This window comes from Uranotaenia lowii, chromosome 1 (assembly GCF_029784155.1).
Source record: "Uranotaenia lowii strain MFRU-FL chromosome 1, ASM2978415v1, whole genome shotgun sequence".
Taxonomy (NCBI): Eukaryota; Metazoa; Arthropoda; class Insecta; order Diptera; family Culicidae; genus Uranotaenia; species Uranotaenia lowii.
The window spans coordinates 31,648,204-31,660,204 of record NC_073691.1 but is presented as its reverse complement, the minus strand read 5'-3'; the positions used below and the strand labels follow the sequence as shown (position 1 = coordinate 31,660,204).

At 39.5% G+C, this 12,001-nt stretch overlaps 2 protein-coding genes across 4 annotated transcripts in view; one reads left to right on the top strand and one right to left on the bottom strand.

The window, feature by feature from the left end:
- Positions 1 to 10,468, bottom strand: part of LOC129755568 (BLOC-1-related complex subunit 5) — a 93,266-nt gene extending 82,798 nt beyond the window's left edge. For both annotated transcript variants that reach the window (XM_055752127.1, XM_055752136.1), the window contains exon 1: positions 10,294 to 10,468. The gene's annotated coding sequence lies outside the window, so the exon portion shown is untranslated. The remainder of the gene's footprint in view (positions 1 to 10,293) is intronic.
- LOC129755553 (uncharacterized) lies at positions 8,170 to 11,209 on the top strand. 2 transcript variants are annotated; one of them, XM_055752116.1, is made up of 6 exons: positions 8,170 to 8,782; positions 8,853 to 9,116; positions 9,184 to 9,281; positions 9,339 to 9,461; positions 10,737 to 10,854; positions 10,913 to 11,209. In XM_055752116.1, exons 1-6 carry the CDS (start codon positions 8,182 to 8,184, stop codon positions 11,167 to 11,169), a joined length of 1,461 nt encoding a protein of 486 aa, XP_055608091.1. In that variant the 5' UTR covers positions 8,170 to 8,181; the 3' UTR covers positions 11,170 to 11,209. The 2 variants fall into 2 exon arrangements, with proteins under 2 accessions (XP_055608091.1, XP_055608081.1); XM_055752106.1 differs by having other exon boundaries at positions 10,719 to 10,854.
- The last annotated feature ends 792 nt before the right edge of the window (positions 11,210 to 12,001 follow it).

Genomic DNA, 12,001 nt, shown 5'->3' with positions numbered 1-12,001 from the left:
GATCTGAGTTCTTCTGGTGTGTACTTGCTCAGTACTGCTGCTGACTTTTTGAAGTTCCCGAATGCGATTGATTTAAAACAAATCCGTTGGGTACTATCATTTCGGAAAGGTTCTAGAATCACGTTTTCCTCCCTATTTGTTGAAAGGAGGAATCCGACTCACTACAAAAAGAAACCGCTGATTTTAAATAATCGATTTTTTTTAATGAAACAAACGAGGATCAAAATTTATTTAATAATATTTTTATTTTGGTCGACACACGTTACTAGTTTTGAACTCAAACTTACATTTGATGAGAGAGAGAGCTTGAGAGCTTGAGCTTAGATAAACCGTACATTTCAGTAGTTGCTACTCCGTGATTGACAAGAACCATCAAAATTGCACATAGATCCAAATAAATGGGGCTTGGGATTAGCTTACCATTTTCTGTGTGCACGTTTCGAAGGTTCCTTTTCTTATATGGTCAATAACGGCGCCGGCCACGTCCTTACGGTTCATCGGGGAAGGGAAGGATTGTTAGTTCGACTTCCGTTGCTACTAGAGACCGAATACACCTCTAAATCTCCACGGTCGTCACAGGAAGGGTGGTTTGTTAGTGGAGAAGGTGAATAAGATCTGGATTCCCTTTGGGAAGGGATGTGATCAAAGCAAAGTTAAAAATCGTCGCGTCGCACACTATCGAGTACATCGCGTTTTTATATGTCCTAACTAACAATGTACTTAGCACCGGCGTAACAAACCGAATTTAACCGTGCGCTTAAGACGAGAAGAGCAAAGCGTCCTAACGTGGCACTTTCATACACGTACAATGCACTTGGTAACGATGCAACTCACCGAATTTTATCACGCGTTTAAAGTTTAAAACGAGAAGAAGAGTAAGAATGACTTAACGAGCAAAAAACGACAACCGAACCAACCGATCACGTCAATTTTTCCCACACAAACACACACACACACAACGAACCGACCCTACTGACGGAAAAATTATCCATTACCGAACACTGCACAAGCCTTTGATTTGACCGAATACTTAAAAAAAAAAAATAAATAAATAAATAAACACGCAAATTAACTCTTGCAAAAAGAATAAAAGCTTTACAAGCTAAAATTTGTTTGTAACACGAACACTAACATTACATTGATTTTTCTTCTTCTGAATTTACAAAATCCTTTGATTTAGAAATTTTTACGATTTTTCATATTCATCGATGAACGTCAAAAGACTATTATCTGTTTCTGTTTTGTTACTAAAGAAAAACAACGAGCAAAAAAAAAAACACACACACACACACTTATCATCTTGAATGAACTTTGTTAGTAAATTAACAAACTTACATTTGATGAGGGTAAAAAACAGGGAACTATTTTATGGACTATGGACTAAATTGAGATCATTCGATTTTTTTTAATTTTGATCTTACTTAAAAGCACAAATTATCAAATACAAAGGTATGGAAACAGTTTGATTGTCCATAGTTTGGTTGTCTATAAGGTAGACAGTGAATATCCGGTAGCAGCGTTGGAAAAATATCCTTCGAATGTGCGGTGTTGAACTTCTGGATGCTTCTGATTCGATTAGACCGGAAGTTTCAATCTTGTAATGCACGTGATTAAAAAACTGCAATATCTGGAACAGCAGCAAAAAGCAAACCACAAAACTTAATAACGATTAATAGCGATTTTCCCTCAAATGAGTCAAGGTGACTCAGAATTGAGTATTGGATAGCGCAAGCAAACCATTTTGAGCTTCGATTGCTTGGTGTTGAGTTCGTCCATGGAAGTGTGTATGCTTGATAAAATTTAATATTTATTGTAGGAGTTAAATTTAGCGTGAATGTTTTTATGAAAATTTTATTAGAATGTTTCAATTTCAGAAAAATGAGCAGTTGTCCAAGGATTTACAGTGTAACAGCAACTGTATACTGAGATGTCACGAAAGGAAGCGGTGGTTTCAAGAGCTGAGAAAGCAACCCTCTCAAATGGCCTGCCATCCGGGTTTGTAGAAGGTGCTGACCTGAGTGTGTTCATCCATAGTCGCAAGTTTTGCGTATGCTGGTCAATCCGACGATTTGTTTGAAGAAATGAGTAAGTTGGTTCAATTTGAATATAGAGATGGAAAGAAAAGTTTATATCTAATTAATCAGTTGGAGAACAATTTACTGTTATTGTAATTGAGTAACATGAATGATTTTTTGTAAATCTGTTTTAGCTCTACGAACTGCTTCTGTTTCGACCAGCGTCTTTTCCGGTAGTATTTGTTCCCTGACCCGGGCGACTACGAGACTTTACAGGCCGTCTGATAGAACCTATGTGATAAAAAGTGGCAGTGCCAGCAGCAATATGTAAATTGCCAATCCTGGAGGACAGCAAAAAAAGACCGTTGTTGTTGCACAAGGTAATTGAAAAATAAAAAAACAATTGTGTTAATCATGCATGTTACCTTAAAAGAAAATGTTTTATTAGTGCCAATTTTAATGTTATTTTTTTCCTTTCAAATTTCATGACACATCACACGCCGATTCGGGGCGTCGTTTAACAGATTCATAGGTCGGTCTGCTAGCCATTCTGCGAATGATGGTAAGATACATATATTCGTTGAATGTATCCAAAGAGTTGCATCTCATTAAAATAAAACTTTTTTTTTTATTGTAAACAAATGCATGTCAATGTTGTGAAAAAGAGATAAGTTTTAAGTATAGTATAATGTTGCGATTGTTTGCAGTAATAAAGTCTTTCAAACATACTTTCGTTTTTTTCATTTTTACCGAAAAAATACTTTTCATGTAATTAAATTACGTGAATATTAGTTTACAGGTAGCTGGGAATTACAGGTCACTTGCAATTACAGATCGTTTGCAATTACAGGTCATTTGCAATTACATGTAGCTTGCAATTACAGGTCGATAGCAATTACAGGTTACTTGAATTCACAGGCCTGTAATTTTATATAGTCACTGAAAAATAAATGTCCTCGACCAGTAAAATAACGGTAAATGTCCTGCTTCTTTTTGTTACAGGACATTTACTGTAATTTTACAGGAAATAATTTTTGCTGTGTACAATGCCCTTCGTAAATTAGGTTGAACATCATTTCCACTTCCATCATATAAAGCGCGCTGCATGCTCATTGACATACAAACACTAAAAGAACGCCGCGAATATGCAATGGTTTCATTAGTAAACGATATCGTTTCGCAGCGTATAGACTCAAAAGAAATTCTATCAAAATTAAACTTTTATGCACCCTCTCGGCAACTCCGAAATCGAAATTTATTTTTCATTTATCACTATCGCACAAACTACGCGAAAAACGGGCCAATAAATTGCATGATGGCATCTTACAATCAACACTGCGAAACCATTGACTTTACAATGTCTCGGCAAAAACTCAAACAATATTTTCATCGAAGAAATCTAAATTCTTAAGAAAAATTGTAAAGCAGACACTGCTTAAACCTATTCTTAAGGAAATACACATGTATCAAACTAGTCTGCGTTACGGTTGACGAAACAAATAAATAGAATTTTTCCCAACAAGCCGGACAAAAAAGGGGTAATTGAAAAAACACATAAATTATTTCTTAAATATCAAGAAGAAAAACAATTCTTTTTATAAAAAAAAAAACCATCAGCCGAATTTAAATTATATTTCAGGCTTCCATAAAATCGTTCACGTTAATTCTGACAAAACTTGTTCAAAAATTTTCATTTTTGGTCAAAAAATAAAGAATTATAGTTACTTGTTTTGATTTCTCGTTTGTTTTTGCAAATTAAGTGAAAAAATCTGGGAAAATCATTTTTCAACAAAATCTGGACAACCTGGCCGTTTTTAAATTTTGAACTAAATATCCGGGCATAACCGGATAATCTGACGAGGTTAGTAAAGGAAAAAATGTAATTCGACAAGTTTAATAAATTTCAAATGAAAATGATCTAGCTATTCCTGACATCACAGAAAGGTGTTTTAAATGTTTGCTAGAAAAGATTTTAGTTTATTTAACACCTAGGTAGAATACTGCAAAACGTTTTGTTATAAAAAATATCTAAGATTCATTTTGATTTAATTTTTATTTTTGGAATGTAATACTTTTTCTCAGAAGTTAAAATAACTCCCAGCCATCGAGAAAATTATTCATTCAATGAAAATTTTTATTTTGAAAAGAAAAGACATACACCGTCTTAGCCGATTTAGGCTTTACAAACTGAATAAATTACGTGGACAATTTAAGATTAACATTTAACACCCAGTACCGAAATGGGAATCGAACCCATGCCATCAGTGGACCAGCAATTACCGTCTTACCACGCTAACCACTCGACCATCGAGACGTACGTATATTTTATAATGTATATTTTCAATGGCTTTCTAACATTTTACAGTTTTTTTTTTTCAAAAAAATACGCAAATTTTTCAACACTCCTAACCCAGTCGAAATGTCTTAAATTTTTTGCACCAATGTGATTTTGTTAAGTTATGCTATCAGAAATTGTTTCATTTCGTTTTTTTATTATTATTTCTCAAAAATCATTTTAAAAGATAGGGAAAAATTGTGCCCTTCAAGAGATATTAAACTTTTTTTTCCATTTTATTCATACCATCTTTGTTGCAAAGTTGTTGCTATTATAAACAAATGCTTAAAATTTTATTTCATTCGTTTCAGATTGAAAAAAAGTTTAAAAATTCAGATGTTTTTAAATTTTTTTTTCAGAATGAAATTTAGATTTAGAAATAAAATTTATGAACCAGAATTCACAATGAGAAATGAATTTCAGAATTGATAAAAAATACGATATTTTCGAATCACTCACACCACTCTTTAACCTTTCTAGGCCGTTCGCAAAATTTTGAACAAATTATTTTTCGCTTGTTTTAACTAGTAAATCGATTTCGTTCCACTGGCCACATATCTTGACCGATATTTATGACTTTAGATTCATTGTTTAGGTAATTTATTCAAGATTTTAAATATATAAAACTTAAATCGATTTGACTTAGCAGATGACCTATAGATGCTTTGAACAGAAAACCTCCGAAAAAAGACATCATTTTAAAATTCTTATATCTGCAGTATATGTAGGTGTATTATTTATTTTATATGTTTTGAAATTGTAAAAAATAAATCTTTTTAAAAATATATAAAATTTTTAGGGTCTCATGGGAGTTTTGGCCGCAATCTTGGAATTACCGGAAAAAAAAATTCTCACTTTTAAAAAAAGGTAACATTTTTTCTTGGGCCGGTTCTTCAACATCAGCATCATCAACGTGCACAGCCCTCACCCCGGAAGTACCGGTGACGACAAAGACGAATTCTACGCGCAGCTGGAGCGTGAATACGACCGTTGCCTAAAACATGATATCAAGATCGTCATCGGGGATTTCAATGCCCAGGTCGGCCAGGAGGAGGAATTCAAACCGACAATTGGAAGGTTCAGTGCGCACCAGCTGACCAACGAAAACGGCCTCAGACTTATTGATTTCGCCGCCTCCAAACGAATGGCCGTACGTAGTACCTTTTTTCAGCACCGCCTCCCACACAAGTACACCTGGAGATCACCGTACCAAACTCAATCACAGATCGACCACGTTTTGATCGACAGCCGGCACTTCTCGGACATCATCGACGTCAGATCCTGTCGGGGCGCCAACATCGAGTCGTACCATTATCTGGTGATGGTGAAGATGCGCCCAAAACTCTCCGTAGTGAACAACACGCGAAACCGGCGCCCGCCTCGGTTAAATATCGCGCGACTGAAGCAACCTGAGGTCGCGGCAGACTACGCGCAATCGGTCGAAGCAGCGCTGCCGGCAGAGGGCGAGCTTGACGAAGCCCCTCTCGAGGACTGTTGGGATACCATCAAAACAGCCATCAACAGTGCTGCGGAGAACGTCATCGGTTATGTGGAGCGATCTCGACGGAACGACTGGTTCGACGAGGAGTGTAGGAGGGTGATGGACGAAGAGAATGCCGCGCGGGCAGCAGTAGTGCAAAGAGGCACCCGTCGAAATGTGGAAAATCACCGACAGCGGAAGAGGCAGCGAGTCCGACTTTTCCAGGAGAAAAAGCGCCGCCTGGAGGAGGAGGATCTCGAGGAGCTGGAGCAGCTGCATCGTTCCCAAGAAACACGAAAGTTCTATCAGAAACTCAACGCATCCCGCAAATGCTTCGTGCCGCAAGCCGAAATGTGCCGGGATAAGGACGGGGGGATCCTGACGGACAATCGTGAGGTGATCAAAAGGTGGAAGCAGCACTTCGATGAACACCTGAACGGCGCACATGCTGGAGATCAAGACGGTGGGGGAAGGTACATCGCCGGCGTAGCCAACGACAAAGAGGAGCCACTCCCAACGATGAGTGAAGTTAAGGAAGCCATTCGCCAGCTGAATAGAAACAAGTCGGCTGGGAAGGATGGCATCGCAGCTGAACTCATCAAAATGGGCCCGGACAGGTTGGCCGATTGCCTACACCGGTTGATAGTCCGGATCTGGGACATAGAACATCTACCGGAGGAGTGGAAGGAGGGGGTAATATGCCCCATCTACAAGAAGGGCGACAAATTGGACTGTGAGAACTACCGAGCGATCACTGTCCTCAATGCTGCCTACAAAGTGTTGTCCCGAATCCTACTCCGCCGCCTAACGCCACAAGCAAACAGATTCGTGGGAAGTCATCAGGCCGGCTTCATGGAGGGACGGTCAACGACGGACCAGATATTCACATTACGGCAAATCCTCCAAAAATGCCGGGAACACCGAGTCCCTACGCACCATCTATTCATCGACTTCAAAGCCGCATACGACACGATCGACCGTTACGAGCTATGGAAAATCATGGACGAGAACGGCTTTTCCGGGAAGCTGATCAGACTGATCAAGGTGACGATGGATGGAACGCAGTGCTGTGTGCGGATTTCGGGTGAATTGTCGAGTTCATTCGAATCGCGCAGGGGGCTTCGACAAGGTGATGGTCTATCCTGCATGATGTTTAACGTGGCGCTAGAAGGTGTTATTCGACGAGCGGTGGGCGAAATGCGGGGCACGATTTTCAACAGATCCAGTCAACTTATCTGCTTTGCCGATGACATTGATATAGTCGGCAGATCATCTGCGGCGGTGGAGGAGATCTACCGCAAACTGAAACGCGAAGCAGGAAGGATTGGGTTGATGATTAATACGTCCAAGACGAAGTACATGCTGGCGTGCGGATCCGAGGCCAACCGAACCCGCTTGTCCAGTAATAACAAGGTCACGATCGACGGCGACGAGCTGGAGATAGTCGAAGACTTTGTCTATCTCGGCTCACTGGTGACCGTAGACAATGACACCAGCCGTGAGATCCGGAGGCGAATTATCAGCGGAAGTCGTGCCTACTATGGACAAGGAACTGCGGTCGAGAAGACTTAGCCCTCGCACGAAGTGTAACCTGTATATGACGCTCATTAGACCGGTTGTTCTCTACGAGCACCAGACATGGATATTGCTGGAGGAGGACCTGCGTACACTCGGAGTATTCGAGCGACGAGTGTTAAGAACCATCTTTGGCGGCGTACAGGAGAACGGAGTGTGGAGGCGAAGGATGAACCACGAGCTCGCGCGACTCTACGGCGCACCCAGTATCCAGAAGGTGGTTAAGGCTGGCCGGATACGCTGGGCGGGACATGTTGCGAGAATGCCGGATGACTGTCCTGCGAAACAGGTGTTCGCTACGAATCCGGTAGGAACAAGACGAGCGGGGGCGCAACGAGCGAGGTGGTTAGACCAAGTGGAGCGAGATCTGGCGAACGTGGGGTGCCCAAGAAATTGGAGAACGGTTGCTATGAACCGAGTGAATTTTAGGAATTATGTTCGTCAAGTTATGTCGTGAGACGGAAAACTATGTAAATAAAATAACAATTTTGGAAATACGATATGACCCTTTTCCGGGAATGTGTGGTTGGGATCCTTTTTTTCATTGGAGTTGTTTCGCTGTCAGTTTTCGCCAGCGTGTTACAGTAGGGTGTGAAAAGTCATAAAATGGTGGATAAAATTGATGATTCAGATTTTTATAAATCCAAAATGCTATGAACCCCGATAAGTATTAACCTTCTCTAGTTTGTTAATTATAGGACAGCACAAAAATATGAGAAAATATAACAAACTGATTACCTTCTCTTTACCTAGACATACCGGGCAGTCCCGCCTCAATGGGACACCTCCGGTTGCGTGACCTAATTGGCCGCAGTCAGCTCCAGTACATCGACTACAAAGTAGAGTACGGTTTGCGTTTCAATCCGAATGCCGCCACCGAAAGCGGGAAATACCGGCCATCGATAGCGCTGACGCCTCAACAGAAACCGGTAGAGCCGGTGCCTATCGTGCAAAAAATTGGTCCCCCGGAAGAAGTCCAACATAAACCGGAAGAAGTTTCAGAACCTCACAGGAATGAAACGCTGCTGATGACAGCAGCTGGTTCCGAAAACGTTCCAGTTCAAATTGTTTCAACTCCTAAGCCGCCGAGTCGTTTGGACAAAACGTTGACCTTATTCGGGCAACGACTGAAGAATTTTATGGTCAATTCACTGGAACCAAACACTACCGAATCTCGAATCGTTCAGAAGCTGCGCTCCCCGTTGACCATTTTCAGCTTGTTTAATGTTTTTAAATTTCAAAATGGACCATGCTTAGCTCAGAGAAATCGTCAGCTTCCATCTCTTCAGGGCGTTTGCTACCACGAGTTCGAGTGTGCCCAACTTGGCGGGGTTCCCATGGATCTGTGCGCCGAAGGATTCGGAGTTTGTTGCGTTTGTGAGTTGGCATATTGTCTCAATAATTTACGAAAAAAAACGGCATCTCTCTTTTATTTTCTTTTTTTTAGTCCAACTGGGTTGCAACGACCAAACGTCCCAGAACACCAGCTACTTCCAGAGTCCGGGCTTTCCTAAGGGTACCAGCAAAAAGCTTATCTGCAGCTTCACCATAGCGCTTAGCTGGAATGTACGTCAGGTGCGGTTGGAGTTGTTGTTTTTCGAAATGGGAGCCCCAACCGATGGGAATTGTCTGGAGGATCAGTTGATAGTATCGGTTCAGAATAGCTACCGTCGATATCCGGTGCTCTGTGGCATCAACAGTGGACAACATAGTGATTTTCCATTCCCCTAAAGAATATTTTAGAACATTTTTTTCTAACAAAATGATCTTTTTTGCAGTGTACCTGCAAATCGAGCGGGAGTATTCGCATTTTGTTTACTTAACCGCAACGTCAAACTCGAATGAACCAAAGGCATTCAACATTCGAATAACTCAGGTAAGATCGCCCTACATTTATGAACCTGGACTTGAAATCAATTCTATTTTTCGATAGCTAGCGGATATGGAGGCTCCCGATGGATGTCTTCAATACTTGAGTGGTGTGAATGGTTACATAAAGTCCTTCAATTACGAGGACCAATCGGTGCTGGTACTCAAACGGGTCCCGAGCTATTATGTGAGTATTCCGTGCCCTGAATAACGAAAGTTTATTTAAAATTTCGTATTGTATTTGTGTTAAGTATGTGCATTTTACATTGGGAATTATTGAATTTACAAATCTAGACATTTTGTTTTATTGATTTCAAATGAAAATTTTATCAAAAAAGTATGTAATGTTTAGCCCTAGTACTGATTAAGATTTCAACCAATGTTAATGCACTAAAAATTCAACAAGCCATTATATATAACCTTAAACAAAATTTGAAAAAATCTTATTTCTTACATTATTAAAAAAAATCAAAACTATTGAAAAAACAATTTTGATTTTGTTTTTTGCATTAATTGCTTAGTTAGAGGTCTAGAAAGTTATTTTATTTTTATATTTGTCATAATATTTGTCAAACAGACAATTTTTTTGTCAATTTTGTGTTCTTTTTTTTCATTTTTGTAATTTCTGCAAATTTTGTATTTTCTGTAATTTTTGTCTATTTTGCCGTTTTTGTTGTTGTTTTTTAATATCTTTGGCATTTTTTTTTGTTTTATCATTTTCGTATTTTTGGCCATTTTTAGCATTCTATTATATTTCTCATATTTTGTATTTGTTTGTCATTTTTGTAATTTTTATAGTTTTTGTCATTTTTTTGCATTGTAAATTCTACTGAATCATCAAGTCATAAACTTCATATTTCTCGAATATTGTTCTGAATAATAGTCCAGTCATTCAAACCTAGAATCTATACCCGAAGGCCCCACATTTGAAGGCTGTTATTGGTAATCTGATTCTGCCTCGTTCATTCATTCCAATTCAATCTGAAAATACTGATTAAAATGCAATTAGCGAGACTTACCTTTAATCTTACTCCAGGATGTTCCTAGCAGTTCACTACACATGGTTCACACAATTAACACCGACATAATTGGAAAACACTATTAAAAGCACTAAAATAGTAAATAAATTTGAGATAATTTTATTTTTACGATCGTCTCGCGTAAAAACACCCTCGCCCGATATGATAATGAATGAAAAACAAAATGTAAACAAATCGCGATGCCAGAAATGCCATCGGTGATGCGATGTTTTTCAGGGAAATTTCATCGCCAAAAGTGGCTGCGTTCTTTTTGAACAGCTGACTATTATTAGGCAAGTTCACTCCATTATCACCTTTGAAAAAGTGCATTCATAAAAATAATAATTAATAAATGCAAAAGATGAATTTTTAAACCATTTTCTTAAAAGAAAACTAAAAAATATCAAATAATATAATTTTTGCAGAACCTTTTTAAATTACAGAACAATCTCAACTACGCCATCTGTATCCGGCGGATGCCAAATTTTTGCAGCACCACCTTTTCGAATGTGGGCGAAAACGGCGAGGCAAACGAATTTCAGCTGGTCAATTTCGATGAGGGTATGATGACCAATATAATATGAATAAAATAAAATATAGAACGTTTTTAAATTTGCAGAGGGCATAAGTCTCACCAAACCGGACACCGCAGGAGTAGAAATCTACAGCTGCCCAGATGATTATCTGGCGATCAACTATCTACGACTTTGTGGGGAACGATTGAACGATGGTTCCTCAACTGAAGATTACATGCAAAATGCTCCGGTCATGGACGACAGTGCTGGACCCATTGTGATCCCGGTACGTTCCGATCAGGAGTTTGTCGGCCGAGGATTCAAACTGATGTTCAAACAGGAGGTGTGCAATAGAGCTTAGCATTTTTTTTTCCTCAGATTTAGTAGTATAGTTTAATTTAAAACGATTCAACAGTTCGATTTATTGTTAATGAGAAATGCGTCCTTGGCAAGGGTTTAAGTCTAAGGGGTTGGTTAAAGCTATTTAAAAATCTTATTCCCATATTTTTCCCGGCACGCTTCAATAGTGGCGTATAGAAGCAGTAAGCGTCGCTCCAATCCGATGTAGTGGTCTTTGGTTAGTAGTGGATGAAGCATGTCTATCGAGCTAAGGTTTTCGAGGATTTCGGTTAGTGCACCGCCAGAAAATAATTGTAATCTCTCCCAGGTTGATTTACGAAGTCTAGAATACAAGAAACGTGTTACAAAATTGTAATAATTGTTAAGTTACGAAAAACTTACAAGCAACATTGATACAACGGAGCCAGAATATCGTAATGATCCCTGTAGGCATTCCCGAATCCTTTTCCATTGTCCATTAGCAACACTCGATCGTCGAGCGTCTCATAATGGTGTCGATCACCGTTTTGAATTAGGAAATCGAAAGCTGCAACATCGATGAGATCCAGCAATCTCTCTAGGGGCAGTTGTTTGCGAACTTTTGCGCAATAACTACCGGCAGAGCGCTCCCATTCTGCGGACATTCCATCTCGATATGTTCGCTGCCAAGGCGATCGATACTTGGCAAACTTTCCTGGAACGAGAAGCAGTATCGTACCCTCTAGGCTACCAGAATCGGGATCATCACAAACAGCTTCCGATTCTTTGCAGTAGTAACATTTTCCGTAAACGCATTGTCTGGTTCCGTTTTCTGAAAATTTAAACCACCAAAGATAAGGTACTAAAATACACAA